We start from the raw sequence: 17,913 nt of genomic DNA on the forward strand, positions 1-17,913 counted from the left end.
ACCTCGCTTTTGCTGTAGCTTCACCAGCTGCTTTTTAGAAACTGTATCGTGAAGAGTTCTGTTCATAGCCAGGGACACATTCTTTTTTTTTTTTTTTTTTTACACAAGAATAATTTATTATTAGCTAAGAAATACATGGAGATTATTGGAATGTGCGCATGGCGGTCTCTGGGACTCCACTCCACACTTTGATGGGTACGATATACATGGTCAAAAGTGTGATGAGGGTGCAAATCAACTCGACCGTCTTGTGTCCCTTGGGAGCAGGTTCGCCCTCAGTCAGAGGCGTTCCAGGAGTACGCTGCTTCCAGAAGAGGACCAGGACACTCAAGAGGAGGAATCCGAGGAAAGGCCACATGATAATCTCGACTGCCATGATATACGAAGCCCAGGCGCCAATGACGACCGCAAACAAGATCATCAGGAATGTCTTGAACTTGCCATAGGCGATTAAGTATGTTCCCAAGGCCACATGAGCAGTTGGGTCCAACTTGCGGCAGACCTCAAAAGTGAAAGAGCCGCCGAACTGCAACAAGGCCGCATGCCAGCAGAGGATCGACTTGAGTGACGAGGCGCCATGGAAAGCAGCGACTGGGAAGAGGATCATGAGAAGGACAACAAGCTGGTGGGTGATCACATACAGGATGGGACGAGCGCTCAGCCAGTGACCACATCCAAACTCTTTGAACATAGCATAGTAGTACAAGGTCGTGGCGATGCAGAGAAGACCGCAGGCGAGGTTCTCGACGAGCGCGAGTGCGATTCCGTTGATGATCAGGATCGATACGAGTATATGGACGACGACATTGGCTTCGCGGGCAGTGACCAATCCTCGAGGCAAAGGACGTTCTGGGTGAGCGAGAATATCCTAGGAGAAAAGCGTTTTGCAAGGGAAAAACGTTATTTGATTTATTCCTTAACTGTTTGGCAGCGGTAATCGTACAGGCACGCATATGCCTCCAGGCATTTCTGACTTACTGTGTCAACGTCCTTCAAGTCGTCCATGACCCTGAGCGTGATCAGGAAGAAGGCCTCGATGACCATGGTCCAGAAGAATGGTCGCAAGGGAAGACTTTTCGATCCATCAGATAGGGCATAGTTGGCGGTCAAAACATATCCAGCAGCGGTTAATAGGTATACAAAGAGTGCGACGCGCTCTGCGAAGAACTTGAACCAGTTCTTGTATCTACATTGGTGCATATAGGGTCGAGTAGGGTGAGTACATGTTCGTGGTCGGCAAGTCGAGACATGAACAAGCGCCAAATGTGGCGAAGAAGGGTACCCTACCCTGAGAACTGAACGAAGATATCAACCTGCCGGTTGCTGCCAGTGCTTGAGACAGAGATCTGAGACTCGTTTTCCGATTTGGCTTTCATGATTTTGGTGGTTAATTCGGGAGCTTGTGTGTGGAAAGTGGCAAGAAAGAAGAGACGAAAAAAGATTAAGAAAGTAAAGATAGCTGATTCTATGGGGCTTATACAGGTCTATTGGCACAGACTGCAATGGGGGCAGGATTAGATGTATGGATTGTGCGGAGAAGAGAGAAAGAGAGGGGGAGAGAGGCCGTTATAATACCCCTAACACACGGGCGGACATGAGCAGCAGATGATGAGGGGACTGGGACAAAGAAAAAAATAAAAAATAAAAAAAAGAGAGTCGAGTGCGAGATAGTCCAGAGGTCCTGAAGTGGCGTGCGTCTGTGGAAGGTGCGGGTACATGGTGCATACAAACAACCAACGTATAAAATGAATGCGGACTATGGAGGACGCAATTACAAGAGAGCAAATGCGGAAGATGAAATCTCGCACGATGCGCATGCTCGACAGAGTTAAGGTAACTATATCTTAAGGAAAATAATAGTTTACGTTGCGCTAAAATGCTTAAAAAAGTATATATTAAACGCAGTTGAATGCCGATCCATAGAAATCAAAGGCCGGGCTTGGTTTTACTTGATCTTTGTAGTTCGTCCATGTACTGCCGGAATGCTGTACCATTCTCCGCAGGAACAGCATTACATCAACATAATACATACACTAAGCGCAGTACATCCTTTTATCCACTTTGTGCATAATTCAACCTACTGCAGTACTCCATCGCGTCGGTTCACATGTGAACCGCAAGAGAGGGCTTTATCTATCCCTATCTGTACCTATTACACAATATGTACAGTCTTGCACATTTGTTTCTGTAGAACCCGGCTTTGGTGACTCGGGTACCTGACTAAAAACAGCGTCTTCTTTACAGGCATAGCTTGCATGAGCACACCTTTCAGTCAAATGGCCCATCATTCGGGAAAAGGAGTCAGGACATCTCTGCAGCTAATGATGATGCGTTGCCAAGCATTTTTGTGAGATGCGATTTCTATGATAGGTAAGAGGGCGGACGAGTGGATTTCCGCGGTGCCCATGTTCAGCGGTTTTGTTAGCACTGAATGAAGAATATGAGAACTGGGATGGTGGTACAAGGAACACCATCCACATAAAAGTGCAGATGTAGTCCGGGCGTCCTTGCTACACCCATTTCTGATTACTCTTCCCTTTATCCTCGAAAACACTGGTCACTTCAGGAAGCTGCCCCATTCTTATTTCTCCACTTCTTGCTCACCGCCCCTCTCTTTAAATTTCGATATTTAAGCAAGCTGAAACTTTTCCTCACTTTGCCTCTTCCCTCTTGTCTTTGTAGATCAGCATCTCTCATCCCTCGCTCTTGTAGATAAATCCTCCAAACCTCTTTCCATCCCCTCCTCCTTTATTGCTAGAATGGCAAAGACCATCGACCTCGAAAAGTGCGCCCCAAGTACTTCCAGCACTTCCTCCTCTGTCCATATCCCTACGGATGCTGGCCACAGTGTTCCATTTATTCCTGCGTCTTTGACCGTCTCCAATCTTCAGTACGAGATCACAGTCAAGGATAAGGCCAATGATAGTCAGAAGTCCTCCATCTTTAAGAAGACTCCCAACGTCCAGCGAGCATTGCTTTCCAACATCACTACCAAGGCTACTCCTGGCCGTGTCCTCGCCATCATGGGACCCAGTGGATCAGGTATGTTTGATTTGTCCTTGCTGCTTTAGAAGCTGCTAACCATGTCCTAGTGTTCCTAGTATGAGCAAGTAATGAACTTGTGTATTAACACCTCTCCTCTTCAATTTTTTTTCCTGCAGGAAAGACAACACTCTTGGATCTCCTTGCTGATCGCCAGGCACGCAATGTCGGTAAACTTCAGGGCGAGATCCTGTTAAACGATGTTCCTATCAAGGAGTACGGCTCTATCCGCAAGCGTCTTGTCGGATATGTGACCCAAGAAGATGGTAATGTTTTATAAACGCATCCTCATCTCTATGCTGCGTCGACATGCGTAGTATCATGGCTAACCACTGCTCTTTCGTACAGATTTCATTGAGACCCTCACTGTTCTTGAGACCCTAACCTTCGCTGCCAAGATGCGCCTCCCTCGATCCATGAGCAACAAGGACAAGCTGGCAAGGGTCGATGCGGTCATGCAGGAACTCAACCTTACCCATATCAAGGACACCAAAGTCGGAGGTGCCGTCATCCGTGGCATCTCTGGCGGTGAAAAGCGTCGCGTTACCATCGGTATCGAGCTCCTGTCCAGCCCTAGCGTCTTGCTTCTGGACGAGCCTACCTCTGGTCTCTCATCGACCGATGCCCTGAATGTCGCCAATGCTATCAAAGAGCTCGCACACAGGGGCCGCACCGTCATCTTGACAGTCCACCAGCCTCGCTCAGATATCTATGAGGTAAAATGGGTTAAGAGATAGGGATGCTATTCATGCAACGTGTTGTCTATGTGGATGCTAACATTCGTTTTCGTGTCGACTCGATCACTGTTATAGCTGTTTGATGATCTGCTGCTGCTGTCGCAAGGGAAGGTCGTCTATTTCGGTCAAGCCCAAACCGCAGCTGCATACTTTGAAGGGCTTGGCCACGAGTGCCCCGTTGGTTGGAACGTCGCCGACTACTTCTGTAAGTCCTCCGCCCAATCTGTCGAAACATCCCTCATCTCGCTTCCTCTTTTACTCTGATTACTAACCATTTCTTCCTTCTATGGCATTCTAGTGGATTTGATTACCCTGCACCAGGAGAAGACCGAGTCCACTGAAGAAGGCACAACCAACCGCGAGGACTTTGCCCAAAAATATGCCTCCTACATTACCACAAACCCAGACGCCTACCTGACTCAGGTCCTTAAACAGCATCAAAACAACACCGAGAAAATCGAACGCGACGCACTTTTGAGCGAGTTCAAAAAGCAATACACGACACAGTACGCCGCCACAAGCCTGACTCAGACCCTGCTGCTAACCCAGCGCAGCTTGACCAATCTAGCCCGCCACCCGACCATCTTCCAGGCATCGGCTGTGATCCACATCATCTTTGCGCTCGTTATTGGATCCCTGTTCTCGGGATTGAAGGACCGTCCAGAGATGGGCGCCACCAGCTTCAACAAGTCGATTGCGCTGTTCTTTATTACCTCCTTCCTCGCCACCATGACCTTCTCGGCCATGCCTCAGTGTAAGGAACGCTAACACCGATTATATGCTACATCTCGAAGCATTATGTACTACTCAGGAATTAACGTTTCTGCTGTTAAATATTCAACAGTTATCATCGAACGTAGCCTCTTCCTTCGCGAGCGTGCAGCGGGTATGTACCGCACGTCCTCCTACTTTATGGCCAAGACCATCGTCGAGACCCTCTCCTACACGATCCTTTCGGTCATCTTTGTCGTCATCACCTACTACCTGATCGGCCTGCACGGCTCTTTGATCTATTACTTTGTGTCTGTTGCCGTCTTTGTGAACGTCGCCCTCTCGCTCATTGCCGCCATCGGTGCCGGTGCCGAGAACGCCGAGGTTGGCATGAATCTTTTATCCTTAATCAACACGATGGCCATGCTCTTCTCAGGCTTCATTGTCAGCAGGACAGACATCCCCCGCGGATGGATCTGGGCCTTCTGGGCGTCTTATTACCAATGGGCATTCTCTGGATTGCTTGGAAACGAGTTCTCGGATGGGTCTGACAAGGGCACGGCGACGCTGGCGTACTTTGGAATGGACCATATCGAGTGGTTGACAAAGTGGCGCGCAGTCTTGATCCTGTTGGGATACTATATCTTTTTCAGGATCATTGGGCTCTTGCTTCTCTTGGCCAAGAAGGCGTAAAAAAAAAAAAAAAAAAAAAAAGAGAGAGAGAGGTAGGAGGAAGGCCGCTATTGTTGTAAACATCATTTATTCACGCCTATACCATGGGACACGCTTCTTAGGGTTGACGCATTGCTCAGCCGAATCATTCTCACCTTTAATGCGTACTGCTATCTATCCATCCAGCCGCTCTTAATAAATACCCATCCATTTCTTCATAATACTGAGAAAGATCCGCTAATGATTTGCCCCAGGATTATAGACTAGTATCCACAACTTCGTTCCTCAACCGCTGAATGTAACTGTACCTTAGTAGCTGACGACTCTGCTTTCTCCAAGTCTTCGCCACTAAATGACTTCAGATCTGGACTATTCGAAGTCGTTGTATGTGTATTGCATGAATGTCAAAGGAAACATGTCCGCAAAAAAAAGAAGCTATCCAACGATGCGAATGGGTTCCTGGTTTTATGAAGGTAAGCCCCTCGCTGCTCTTCGAGGGCATTTTCCGAGTGAACCAGGTTTGGCCGGGTATTGGATTACTCGCAAATGAATTTTTTGGACGAGAAGGCGGTTCGTTAAACTCGAAAGGTACCCTTATGGAGCTACTGGTGGCTCTGGTAGACGGGAGGCCTCTTCCATTTGGGCACAGTTATAGGAATCCCTTTGGATTGGGTTGTTCGCCACACCCTCCGCCCGCCTTCATAACTACTAAAAAAAAAAAAAAAAAAAAGAGTAAAGAGTAAAGTAAAGGGCGAGAGTGAAAAATAAAGACATTTATTAATCCTTTCTTATTGTACATTGCTGTTCTTGTTCATAATATTCGTTGCTGATTGTAATATTTCGTATAGTGCTCCTTTACGCAGAGATTGGTTCAGCCTCCGCAGCGGGGGCAGCAATAACTTCGCTAGTGCTGTTCGCCTTCTCCAAAGCCTCGAGCTCGTCTAAGATATACACCTTGCCCTTTCCAGCATCCATTTTGATACGCATGCCTGTCTTGAGCCGCTTCATCAGCCCGCCCGAGATACCAACAATCGTCGGCAGGCCTAACTCACGCGCTACCACAGCCGAGTGACTGAGCAACGATCCACGCTCGATCAGAAGGCCTGAGCACATGGGGTAAAGCGGCACCCATCCTGGATCCGTTCTAGCCGTAACCAGGATCTCATTATTGAGATCCCTGGTCTCAGTGATATCCTTGACAACCCGGACAACTCCTTCAACAATGCCTGGACAGCACGAGACACCCTTCAGGACACCGGGCTCTGGTGGGCCGTTGGAATCCTCTGCGTCCTTGAGGAGATCCAAGTCTGCAAGGATGTGTGGGTACCACATGTAAACGCCTGCAGCACCACGCGTGATGAAACGCTCTGGTGGAGCATTAGCATCAGCAACATAGCCCTCGTACTCAGTCTTGCGGAGCTTTGTCAGGGCCTTGAGGTCCCTGGAGACAGCACGGCCATCGACATATGACAGAAGCTCCTCGGTGGTCAGGAAAAAGACATCCTGCTCAGCCTCAAGGGCACCCAACTTGACGAGCTGATGGCCCATGCCACGAAAGATGCGGCGCATAACACCAAAGACCTTGGAGCGTGCAAAGCGAAGGTTTTCACGGTGCTTGACAACGCGGCGGGTGTTCCGGAGGAGCCACATAAAGATCTTCAACTGAGTACCCTTGAGTTTCTGATGGACCAGAGCCTCGGCGGCCGCGCGGATTTGCTGTTCGCGATTGTCGAGATCATCAACCTCGTAGGCCTTTGTGCGGACATAGCCGGAAATAGCGTCAATGACGAATGCTGTTTTTATGTAATTGAGAAGTGAAAGGGTTAAAGACTGTTAACAATAAAAGAGGGTCAAAAAAAGGCGCAATTGAAGCATACCTGGGTCGTCGTTAAGGTCTTTCTCCTCCAACTTAAGCTCGTTAATGCATCGGAATCCATACGAGTCCAAAAACTCTAAGAGCATAGCCAACACATCAGCGACAACTTGGACAGGTGGCTGCTGCTGTCCAGCTTGGGTCACACTCAAATCTGCCAGGAGTTCGCTAGCCTTAATAAAGGACAGTTTCAGAATGGTCGAGCGCAGGATCCACTGGTTCTCTTCAGGTTTCACAGCCTTCAGGATCTCGTCCTTATGGCTCGAAAACCATTCACCAAGACCAGGATACTCAATGGTGTTGTCAATCGACTTGGCAATCTCCATCAGCATCTTCGTAGGCTTGGCGGACTCCACGTCCTCGCCGCAAAGAAGATCGTTTTGAAGGGAATCCACAGCGGCGGCATCAGCGGCAGCAGCAGTGGTTTCGGCAGCGGAGGGAGTAACGCCGCCAGCGGCGGTAGGAACTGCCTTGGGCTCGACAAGATGCTTGGCAATGAAGGATTTGAGTGTCCCGAAGAATCCCATCACTAGGAGATCGTTGATCACAGGTGCCTTCCAGTCGCGTAGGAGGGCACTAGCATTACGCTTGTAGTAAATCGCGATCTCCTCGAGGGACATGGTCGTAAAGTTCATCTCACGGCCAGTACTGTAGAAGGCATCGAAGTTAGCGAAGAAGTTGTTGACGATGCGGTCGATGTTGCGATATGCAGAGATATATTTGAGCAACAAGCTGGTGCGGTGCCAGGCGTTAAACTTTGGTCTGGCATCAAGAATCTTTTTGAACTCCTTCTCCATGTCCGCGTTGCCGTCCTGCCCTTGCTTGACACCCATCATGGTCTCCATGTGTTTGGGATCCGAGAATTTGCCAAGGGGAGCCAGCAGCAGTAGCCGGTACCAGTTCATTAGGTTGTAGTAGACATTTCCACGGACATACCCAAGAAGATTGACGAAGGCGTCTTCGTTACCCTGGATGTACTTGGTGGGCGTTCCCAAGAAGGTGAGCATGGTCTCATAAACGATACGGTAGTTATATGAGGCAAAGGAGAACGTCAATGGCGTGGTCACGCCGGAGTAGGACTCGACAATGTTGGAATTATCCCATAGGGTGACGCTCATGCCCTGAGGAGCCGCCGCCAACGAGTCCAATGCTCGGTCGGCGATTGTGGACAAGTCAACGAGATCGCTCTTATTCTTGCTCTTTGTCTCTTTGCCCTCGATTGATGAGACGGAGGATTGAATAGAGATATCAGATTCGTGCAACGTCTCGGACGAAGTTTCCGACTTGACTGGGTCCGTGGCAAGAAAGAACGACGCTGGGGGCAAGTTGACAATAGGGCGAACTTGCAGACAGTAGAGCATAGGGTCTTCCTCCTGATATGCCCACTCAAAGTCAACGGGGGTTCCGATCAAGGACTCCAGCCCCGAGACGGTGGCGCCCACAGTTCTGGCACGGTCGTGCGACAGAGTAGCAGCGCTGGCCTTGGGTTCCGGGACGTCAATAGCGATAAGACCAGTAGCATCGCTGCCCTCGGCATCACCGCTGTTGCGGATCCACATCTTCGGCTTGGGAACCAATGTCTCCTTGACCTTTCCGTTCAGTCCGCGCTCGACCTCAAACGAATCGGGCTCAGCAGCACCGCTGACCAAGGCTTCACCCTGACCCCAGACAGCCTCAACCAGCGAAACATGGGCGCTAATCGGATTCAATGGGTGGCGAGAGAAGGCAACACCAGCGCACTCGGAGTCAACCATAATCTGGATGACGACACCCATGCGGACTTGGTTCACTGGCAAGCTACAAGCAAGGCGATGGGACATAACACGGGGTGCGAAGGCTGACAGCCAGCACTTCTTCAGCGCTGTGATAATCTCGTCCATCGACTGACGGTATAGGAAGGAGTCGAACTGGCCTGCGAAAGAGTGGGATACAGAGTCCTCGTCGGCACCGGAAGATCGCACGGCAAAGTAAGGTCTACTAGTTGAAGACGATGTCGTAGAGCTGAGGAACTCAACCAAAGCGGTGATCTCTTGTGTCATGGCGGACGACAGCGGAGCAGCCATGATCTTTTGCGTCAAGGAAGCATGGAATGCCTCCAGCCCCTCAGCGGTGGTGATATGGGGAGCAATTTGAGAGTCTAGGTGATTTTCCAACAGGAAGGCCTTGAATGCCTCGGTCGAGACACAGAACCATGCAGGGACAGTAGCACGGACACCGGGTACTCTGCTTACAAGGTTCGTAAGAGTTGCCATGTTTTTGGCTTTCCCGCCTCCATACTGCACTAGAAGATGAGCAGGGTGCCATGCAAACAAAAAGTGGTTCTGCTTAGGGTCCGAAAACTTGAAGCGGTGCCCTTCGGGGACGGAAGGAGGAACCTCGGCATTAGCAAGCGTATCACGCGCAGCAAGGTTAGAGGAGGTCGAGGAAATTTTGAACGAGGTAGGGGTGAGTCCACGACGAAGACTGTCATTGAGAGTTCCGTTAATGTCACCACGCTGAATGATGACCTTGTCAGTGGCCTTCTTGTTCTTGATCATCTTGGTCAGAGCCATAGTGTTGATCTTGGATGCATGACGTTTGTCCCGGGGCAGTTTTCGGAAGACATGAAGCTCATCGACAGGTACGTCAAAGGTCTCTTGAAGGTGCTCGAGAATCAGGGTGTGGGCTGCAAGTGGAAGACCTTTAGGCACTTCAACAAACAAGGCTGGCTTGCCTGTCGTTCCTGATGGCATGAAGACGACATACGTGACGCCGTGCGAGGGACCAAAGGTCTCGAGAACAGACCGCTCGATAACAATAGGCCAGTAGCGGAGAGAGTGAAGGCCGTCCTCTTCCCAGTCCTCTTTGACAACCCATGACGCACGACCAACCAACCACAAACGACGGGCACTGTCTAGATAGCCGCAATCGCCTGTCCTGAGCCAGACTCTGTCCTTCCCACCGTTAGCTGCCGAGGGGAGTTCGCGTATGACACGTTCATCATCGGAGGTAGTAGTGATGTGGACATGGGGACCCGAGACAACAATCTCGCCAATGTGACCGAGCCCCAGGAACTGCTTCCCATTTGCGTCCTTGTCATCCAGGGGTGCAATCGCCGTAAGCGCGAACCCGCCGTCCAGGTCGACGTGACCCACGCATATTGCGTTAACATTTCCGCCGTCAAAACCAGAGTCCGAATCGGCCTTGTTGAAATCTAGCCCTGAAATCCCGTTCGGTCCTTTTGCCTTTTGCGAGGAAGCCAGGGTATTAGAAGGATTGGCTTCCAGGAGAATTCGCTCCTCGACTCGGATCTTAGAGATGGGCTCGGCCTCACTTGCACCGTAAAAGATGAACGCGGCGCCCTTGACACCTCTGCGCATGATATCGAGCTCTGAGGAAAATACTGGCGCGCCACCCAAGCAGAGGACCCTGACAGGAAGTGGGTTCAGGAACTTGCCGTGCTGATCGACGCCACCGGTTTCCTCCAAATGCTGCAGGATACGTAGGAAGAATGCAGGCGAACCAAAGGCTACCTGAACGTTGTGGCGGATCATGGCCTCGAGGAGAGGTGCAGGATTGACGCCTGCGGGGTTGAAATTATCGGGAATCAGCGTTGTGTAACCCAGCATGATCTGACCAAAGATAAATACAGGCAGGTTGGTCACCGCCTTGACAGGCCTGTGCGACGTTGCAGCAGAGGCGACCTCTGCAGCTTCAGAAGATTCGGCCTTTGGTACCATTGTTGGAGACTCAGCTGAAGATGCCTTGATTTCCTTTTGACAGAAGACTGCGATTGTCTGGGCGCGGAGGTAGTCATGAGATCTGCGTATGGGCTTGGGGTTTCCGGTCGAGCCTGTTGTGAATGAGAGCAATGCGGTCGTATCACCAGGAATCGAGACAATTGGAATCGTCTTGGGAGCTGCGGCTAAGGTCTTCTTGCTATTAGCGGATATACGCAATTGTTCATTAGGAATGCTGTGGCGAACTCAAACGTACTACCAAAAAAAAAATAAAAAATAAAAAAAAAGTACGTACTCAACATTCACAGGGATTTCGACAACATTTGGGATATCCTTCAAGGCAGGGACAGCCCTGGATAGGACCCACTTCTTGAAGGATGTCAGTTTCATGTTGGTTACAATATGGGCAATGGGCAGAACCGACTCGATGCAGACATTCATCTTGGCTCTCTCCATGAACGGATCCAGCAAGATCAAAGTGGCGCCCAAAGACAGACAGGCGATCGAGCCCACGAAGAAATCGACTCCTAAAGACGAAAGGATCAGAACCCTGTCTCCCTTGCTCAGAGACGCCCTGGACTTGCTCTTGTAGGGCCCTTCCTGGGCCAAGATCTGGGTAAAATGGCTGATGCGACTGCAAAGCTCGTCAAAGGTCACACTGGGCTTGCCGGGCTCTGTAAAGATGAAGCAGTCGGGTGAAGGATCATTGGCAGGCAAGGCATTTCGAAAGTGCTCGAACATGGCGTTAAACAGACTGCACAAGTTGCCGTTCAACTCCTCTGCCGTTGGCGGTCGATTAAGACTCCATCTGAAAATATCTGGAAATCCACCCGACAGGAACTCGTGCAGCTGTGAGATGGCGATAGCTTTGGCAGCTCCTGCGGAGCTGGATGCAGAGTTGGTGATCTAGAAGGTTAAGTCACAGTATTAGGATTGCGGAATCTAGGCGTCAGGGAAGTCAAGAGAGGGGATCAGATTGGTCGTTTACCTCGGTGATTGCGGGACTCATACTGGAAGGATTGTCAGGATGTCGAGAGTAGTATTACGAGTATAGAAAAAAAATTAGAGAAATGATGCTTGGAGATAGTAGAGAGAAGAGACAAATGGAAGGGAGGGAAATGCAAAGACAAAAAGAGAAAAAGACGATGAAGAAAGGAAACGTTGAAAATGCAAAGACGGTCAGTGGAATACGTGAGCATAGAAGAAAAATAAAGAGCGGAGTGAGATTTTACTTTTCACAATTCCATGTTACGCGGAACTATCTTCTGTGTTAACAGCTCCCCCCTTTAACTGCAGACAATAACGTAAAATAGGATACGTTATACTTTCTTAAATACAGCGTAAATAAATATTATTATATCGTTTTGTCATACCAATGACTAAATATACCTCTTTTCTTTTCTTCCAAAGTGCCACGAGAGAGTGTGAAATGGGCTCTTGATACACATTATTCTCTTATATGCTCTCATCTTTGTTTGCGACGCACGTTTGCTCTCTCTGTCGCATCTTCCGGCCTAGGTCGGTTTTGTAAAAATCAAACACTTCGAGGACTTTGAAAATGAGGTCGGGCCGCGGTACTCTTAGTCCTCCTGAACGCGGTAACATATCTATGTGCTCATACGATCCAAGGGAACCAGATGCACAGGCACATGCTATCCATCACCTACCTCAACACGCCACGTATGGATAACGAAGGATGCTAAGCATAGAGCTTTACGACTCGTTTTCCTACTACGCCGCCTCGTTCGTAGCTCCATTTGCCTTCAAATTTCTGCGCATTACCCCTGAAGCATGCTGCAGAAGTCCCGCCTTATCAGGAGACCATAGCGTGGAGAAGCAGGTAAATAAATACGCCAGATTCAGGTGTTCACCTCAAAGCCTGCCTATGCTCTGCCACTAAAACACTCAGTATTGTAGTGCATGCGTGGCAGCAGCTCTTATATTTTTCTCTGAAATCTTTGTGTTGCATTTTGCATGAGTTACGTAGATGCATGCATGGTTACTCGGTAGATGGTTTCCTGATCAGAGCCACACGAGTATGGTTTACACCTATCCCGCTGGTGCCATGAGATCCCATTGGACTTTACAGATGGGCCGACGCTCTTTCGCTAAACTGTAGAGAACCCGCTGCGATACATACCTTCACGGGTGTGCGCCGCGCCTCCTCCCTTGCGCAAATTATATAGTATTTACCCAACGAAGGCAACGGGCCGAGGGTCAATTCTATTTCCTCACTCGGCGTCAGGTCCTGCACGATGAAAACCCGAGGCGCTCAGCGGGCTTTCATTCACACATTCGTCCGGAACCAACCAATATCAGATTGCCAAACACATTGCCAGCAAGAATCTTGTTATGCAGAGCGCTTTCTGTTTCTGCACGCCCGTCCAAAATGCTTTCAGGGGAGGCTTTTTTTGTGTTCCATCTCCCAAAGATCACCGATTTCCTGAACTTGTAACAAATAATCAAAGAATCTCAACTACATTTCAATCCAAACAGGCCTACCTTAGCCGGGGAAGCTATATGCCCATACTGTATGTAAGTTAATACAGTAGTTATTTCGCGCCCAGACGGGCCGAAATAAGCGGTACTCAGCTGATATAGATGTCAAAACGAACATCTTTGTCTCTTACATAACACAGGTACAGACGCGTACGTTGTCCGCTGTAGTTGGAGACACCAATCAAGCCGATCCTTTGGTTCTTGTGCAGACTATACACAAGGACGTAAAGAGTGTTCATAAATAAAAGCGCGCCATGGCTGGAATAGAAATGTATGTTATTTAACAAAGGCCGATTCGGCGTCGCAGTTCCCAGACCTGATGGAAACACTCATACTGGGAAACAAAGTACAATATGGCACCATGGCCAAAAGATATCCTTCCTTCAACAACGAATTCAAGCGCCGAGCCGAGATTATCAGAAGCAGCCACGGAGAAAAAACATCTGCGCAAACCTCACGCGACAAAACTGTGCAATTACGCCGCAAACGTAACTACCGCGTTTATTAAATTAGGAACGAAGAGAAATGCCGGGCCGTGAGCATGTAGTAGTTTGTTTGACGCGTAAAGCGACGCTAGGTATAACCTGCTCCCTATGCTACTTCCTTGGAAACTATTTATATGTCTGCATGGCCTGACATCATTAACGTGAATTCACCCGCTTTGAAAAGAAGAAGTAATATCAGGAGGCACGCCCTTTTCCTTTTTTATATTTCATTCTATGTTATACTTCTTACTTTCAGACCATTTTCTTATGGTCAAAGATAAGGGCTGAATCGCAGTAATAGAAAGATGGACGAAGTTTTTATTAAAAGCCGACTGACACCTCCTATAAAGAACGTTTGCGTTGGGTTATTCTTGTTTTTATAGTGCACGTCCGCGCATTAGGCTGAACGCGTTTAGGCTTTGGGTCCCAACCATATTTGTTCAAGACGCGCAGGGTAGGGGGAGCGGGTCAAAAAAAAAAAAAAAAAAAAAAAAAAGACGAGAGAGAGACAGATAAGTTCGGCATGCAGTGCGAGGACGTGGTGTGCTGGACAATACTACAGATACATTTAGGTTGCCAAATATGATTTTTCCGTAATTCTGGACCACCACGTTCAGAAAGAGAAAGTATGGGTTATGGCGCGTCTTTTTCTTTTTTTTTTATGTATTCGTCACAGACTAGGTCACTCTTGGGTGCCTGAAATGGTGCTTAATGTACAATCAAAACTCGGAAAGAGACTATCTAAGGCGTGTCTTAGATCCTGCTGTATACCGCCGAGTAGGTCCTTCGGCATATTCAATAAGTGTTCCATATTCCACCACTACCTACAGAAAAGAACTAGCTTAATGGCTCCATAGGTGAAAGTTAACACCCAGTCCCTCAAACAGCGCATCTTCAGCACAAAGTGAGACCATTCAAACTTCGCATCGAATATGTCGGTTCTGTTATCTCATAGAGCTGAACAAGTTAAAATAGACCTTAGGGAAATTGCTTAAGCAAGGAGCATGGAAGAGTGCACCATGATAAACTGCACAATACTTCAGGTACTCGACCGTCAATGAGCTACTATTCCTTACCCACGTTGTATCTCATAATGTGTGCACAATACACACAAATGTTCTAGACCTAATTAATTAATAATATCCTATTATTCACTTTAACATAAATCCTTTACCCACATTTCTGTCAAGCTTGACTGACACTTCAAGGTGCGCTTCAGCTTTAACAGACAGACGGAAAGGGCTTTGTTTATTAAACAGCCCATGGCGAGTCTCGCGCAGCACGCGATAGGAAAGTAGAGATGACTTTTCGCGCTAAACATATGCTTCTTCAGTTACCCTGTCTACTGGTGTAACATGATTGACTGCTGTCCAGGTCCTTATGAGATGCTCAAGCATGTGTGCAGCAGTCGAAGGCGAGGAAAGTAGTCAGATGGTTGGCTCTTGAAATCTGGGCTGAGCTTGTATGGATGAGCAAGGGACAACGATCGAACAGGCGTTTGGCTAAGGTCTCTACTGCCTCAAACCTTTGTTATTGCTAAAGAGGTTGTACGGGGTAACCGAAATGTGCGATTCTCTACTGTAATTTCTCGCGCGTCATACCTTTTATTTCCACAGTCAGTCCCACTGCCTAATGATTCATAATTCTCAGCGGGAAAGAGAGGGAGTGTGGGAGTGGGCGCTTTCTGTTTTCGGATGTGCTGTGCACGTACCATGTCAACTATTGGGCGTTTGAATGGGTTGGACTAAACTTTATCAGAGCCTGTTGCTTCGTGCGCTCGCCGTTTTGCCGCATTTCAAGGCGCAGTGGGTCGTGCGCGCCCTCCACTTTAATTTGGTGGCGTCCATGAACAACCAATGTACCACGCATGGAACGTTTCTTTTGACTGTCTATATGAGCTCCATGCAAGAGGGAGGAGAGGGTGATGGATACGGCAGAGAACCATGAATTCTGTCCATGGAAGAAAGGAGGTGAGCCCACTCGAAAATAATCTTTGTCATTGCAACCGCTCCGCTGTTCTGTACCCAGTCTGTCCTCTCCACAAAACAAACAAAGTATATATTACAGGGTTCATATAAAGGGAAAGCTGAACTAATACACCGGGAATCATGCTTTGTTTATTTGTAACAGTGTGGTTTTTGTTGTAGTATTTACGTATAGCGTGTATGAAAGGTCGTCATCATTTTCATTAGAGGGTGACACTAAAGTCATTAAAGTCATTAAAGTCATTAAAGTCATTAAAGGCGGGCCGTAGCTCGACCTCTCGACCGTTGAGCAATATCCTTTAGCCGCTGCTTCGCTTCTAGATGGCTCGACCTTGGCTCGGCATTCACTAGTGCTGAAGTCGGAGATGTGGATGTGAATGCGGCTACCGTCGATTGAATTAGAGGGAGTTTGTCCTGCAGGCGCCGTTCATCCTGAATGTGTCCGTGATAACTTTCCTGGTTGCTTTGGCGAACCATTGTTGGCTTGGGTTGTTGGTGAATGTAGAGCCGATAGACGTGTCGTAGGCTCTTTCCTGCAACCCTTTCCGCCGAAAGCACAGTATTGCTGTTCATGAGGGCGCATACGACTTTGGTGCAAGCCCAACGATCCTTGGCTCTCTGTGCTATCTCCAGGATGCTGACTGCAAACGCCTTGGTCTTTCTGGCCTTGGATAGAAAGCCAAGTGTCTTGATGACCAGGGTTTCATTGTTCTCGACCCAGCAAGCCACGTACCCGATATCCTCTCCCGTCATCGAGTCAACCACAAATGTTGAGAGATCCATCAAAGAGGCGTTGTCGACTTCAGGACGCGAGATCATATCGTTCAAGACAACCTGGCGGTGGTTCATTCGAGAGAAGGTGTCGTCAAAGAATTCTTTTCCTCGGAACAGCTCAAGGCTGAGGTCGTAAACGCGCTTTGCGACGTTGTCTTGAGGCGTAAGGTCAGGGTGTCTCTCGGGATTGAGCGATGCAGGAAAATCCAATGTATTCCATGGCTGCAGAAGAAGTCCTAGCTTTTCGAGAGTATCGCCATGGACATATTTGTAATAGTTTTCGAGTAGCTGGTCCATGTCAAAGAAGGCTGAGTAATAGTCCGCAGCCTTGGTGAAGCCGGCCTACAATAACAACAATAATATAAAAATCTCGGTCTGAAAAAAGAGTTTATGTGCAAAAATGAGAACACTTTATTACCTGCGCAAAGCACGCCTGGTAGAACTCTGGATGTCTGGGCTCGAACGACATTGAGGGCTGCGGATCGGTGTCGACCCGAAGTCGATACTGCAGCCAAGTTGTCATGTTGACTGGTCCAATGATCTGATGGACCGGTTCGAACTCGTTTAGGCCTCCTCGTTTCAACCATTCAGTCGCTGCCTTGAGTACGGCTGTTCCAGCTTGCTCGGTTTTGGCCTCAAAGAGGCCGATGTAGCCCGCGGAAATGTTTGAGATGACAGTGTTAGCGCCGACACATGCAACAGGTCGATTGTAATCGTCATAGAGAATCCAGAACTCTGAAAAGGTGTGGGGCAACCCTGCGCTAAGAAGCTGGTGGATCATTGTTGGCTGTGTGCTTTCGTGGTGGAGGGAGATGAACTGGGAAATGAAGTGCTCCTTGTTATACACGGCGGACATGGGCAAGGGTGAGGATACCCGCCCGTGATGCTCGTTGGTGATGGTGTCAAAGTTGGTCAGCATGTTTGTAGATGTGTGGGATGCGTTAAAAGATAATTCTCGATGCAGCGTGCAGGTATCGCGGCGAAACTTGGATAGTGAAGAAAGGAGCTATAGCCGAGAGGAGTGTCGTTATGCGGAGATTGGTGTTGTATTGTTCGTGAAGAGGTAGAGATGAAAAGAGAATCTGGGTATGGATAGTGCTGTAGTGTATGAGCAGGCGTTATAGTAGTGGTAATGTTTTTCCGGGTAGAGGCAGGGTCTTGAATAGCGCGGAAGAAACCAATGTTGCAATAAGAGATAAAGAATGGGCGATTCTACTTTTGATGGGCCAGTAGCGCTGGGAAATTGATGATGCAGATATGCAGAGGAGGGGGAAAGGGACGGAGAAGTTTAAAAAGAAGTAGAAGGTGAAAAAGAACGGCTGAGATTGTCTGCGGCCGTGAATGTGGAACGAATGCCCGATGTCTTTCAGAGAGAGAGAAGGGGGGGGGAGGTTGCGTTATATTACGATGATGTGT

The 17,913-nt window shown here is 48.6% G+C and overlaps 4 protein-coding genes across 4 annotated transcripts; 1 reads left to right on the forward strand and 3 right to left on the reverse strand.

The window, feature by feature from the left end:
• Positions 1 to 102: 102 nt before the first annotated feature.
• On the reverse strand, positions 103 to 1,635 carry BC939DRAFT_525788 (uncharacterized protein). Its single transcript, XM_051561330.1, has 3 exons — positions 1,288 to 1,635; positions 979 to 1,186; positions 103 to 868 (listed from the first exon to the last, which is right to left on the reverse strand). Exons 1-3 carry the CDS (start codon positions 1,374 to 1,376, stop codon positions 143 to 145), a joined length of 1,023 nt encoding a protein of 340 aa, XP_051416032.1. The 5' UTR covers positions 1,377 to 1,635; the 3' UTR covers positions 103 to 142.
• Positions 1,636 to 2,524: 889 nt separating this feature from the next.
• Positions 2,525 to 5,204, forward strand: BC939DRAFT_439993 (P-loop containing nucleoside triphosphate hydrolase protein). The gene is made up of 6 exons (XM_051554022.1): positions 2,525 to 3,042; positions 3,162 to 3,308; positions 3,391 to 3,758; positions 3,855 to 3,984; positions 4,078 to 4,533; positions 4,624 to 5,204. The coding sequence occupies exons 1-6, from the start codon at positions 2,760 to 2,762 to the stop codon at positions 5,181 to 5,183; spliced, it is 1,944 nt and encodes a 647-aa protein (XP_051416033.1). The 5' UTR covers positions 2,525 to 2,759; the 3' UTR covers positions 5,184 to 5,204.
• Positions 5,205 to 5,943: 739 nt separating this feature from the next.
• Positions 5,944 to 11,921, reverse strand: BC939DRAFT_439996 (pyruvate phosphate dikinase). The gene is made up of 4 exons (XM_051554023.1): positions 11,743 to 11,921; positions 11,050 to 11,660; positions 7,040 to 10,953; positions 5,944 to 6,955 (listed from the first exon to the last, which is right to left on the reverse strand). The coding sequence occupies exons 1-4, from the start codon at positions 11,761 to 11,763 to the stop codon at positions 6,018 to 6,020; spliced, it is 5,484 nt and encodes a 1,827-aa protein (XP_051416034.1). The 5' UTR covers positions 11,764 to 11,921; the 3' UTR covers positions 5,944 to 6,017.
• A 4,054-nt stretch (positions 11,922 to 15,975) lies between these two features.
• BC939DRAFT_499730 (uncharacterized protein) lies at positions 15,976 to 17,416 on the reverse strand (the record flags this gene model as incomplete). Its single annotated transcript, XM_051559973.1, has 2 exons — positions 15,976 to 16,839; positions 16,916 to 17,416. 2 exons carry the CDS (start codon positions 17,414 to 17,416, stop codon positions 15,976 to 15,978), a joined length of 1,365 nt encoding a protein of 454 aa, XP_051416035.1.
• Positions 17,417 to 17,913: the final 497 nt, after the last annotated feature.

This window comes from Gamsiella multidivaricata, assembly GCF_025024155.1.
Source record: "Gamsiella multidivaricata strain RSA 2152 chromosome Unknown BC939scaffold_8, whole genome shotgun sequence".
Taxonomy (NCBI): Eukaryota; Fungi; Mortierellomycota; class Mortierellomycetes; order Mortierellales; family Mortierellaceae; genus Gamsiella; species Gamsiella multidivaricata.

Excerpts from the sequence above, each read along its gene's own strand:
- BC939DRAFT_525788 (XM_051561330.1), bottom strand. The coding sequence starts at position 1,376 with ATGAAAGCCAAATCGGAAAACGAGTCTCAGATCTCTGTCTCAAGCACT. Across the intron at positions 1,187-1,287 it reads ATCTTCGTTCAGTTCTCAGG|ATACAAGAACTGGTTCAAGT; the intron begins GTAGGGTACCCT and ends GCACCAATGTAG. Across the intron at positions 869-978 it reads ACTTGAAGGACGTTGACACA|GATATTCTCGCTCACCCAGA; the intron begins GTAAGTCAGAAA and ends CTTTTCTCCTAG.
- BC939DRAFT_439993 (XM_051554022.1), top strand. The coding sequence starts at position 2,760 with ATGGCAAAGACCATCGACCTCGAAAAGTGCGCCCCAAGTACTTCCAGC. Across the intron at positions 3,043-3,161 it reads CATGGGACCCAGTGGATCAG|GAAAGACAACACTCTTGGAT; the intron begins GTATGTTTGATT and ends TTTTTCCTGCAG. Across the intron at positions 3,759-3,854 it reads CTCGCTCAGATATCTATGAG|CTGTTTGATGATCTGCTGCT; the intron begins GTAAAATGGGTT and ends TCACTGTTATAG.
- BC939DRAFT_439996 (XM_051554023.1), bottom strand. The coding sequence starts at position 11,763 with ATGAGTCCCGCAATCACCGAG. Across the intron at positions 11,661-11,742 it reads TGAGTCCCGCAATCACCGAG|ATCACCAACTCTGCATCCAG; the intron begins GTAAACGACCAA and ends TTAACCTTCTAG. Across the intron at positions 6,956-7,039 it reads AGACCTTAACGACGACCCAG|CATTCGTCATTGACGCTATT; the intron begins GTATGCTTCAAT and ends ACATAAAAACAG.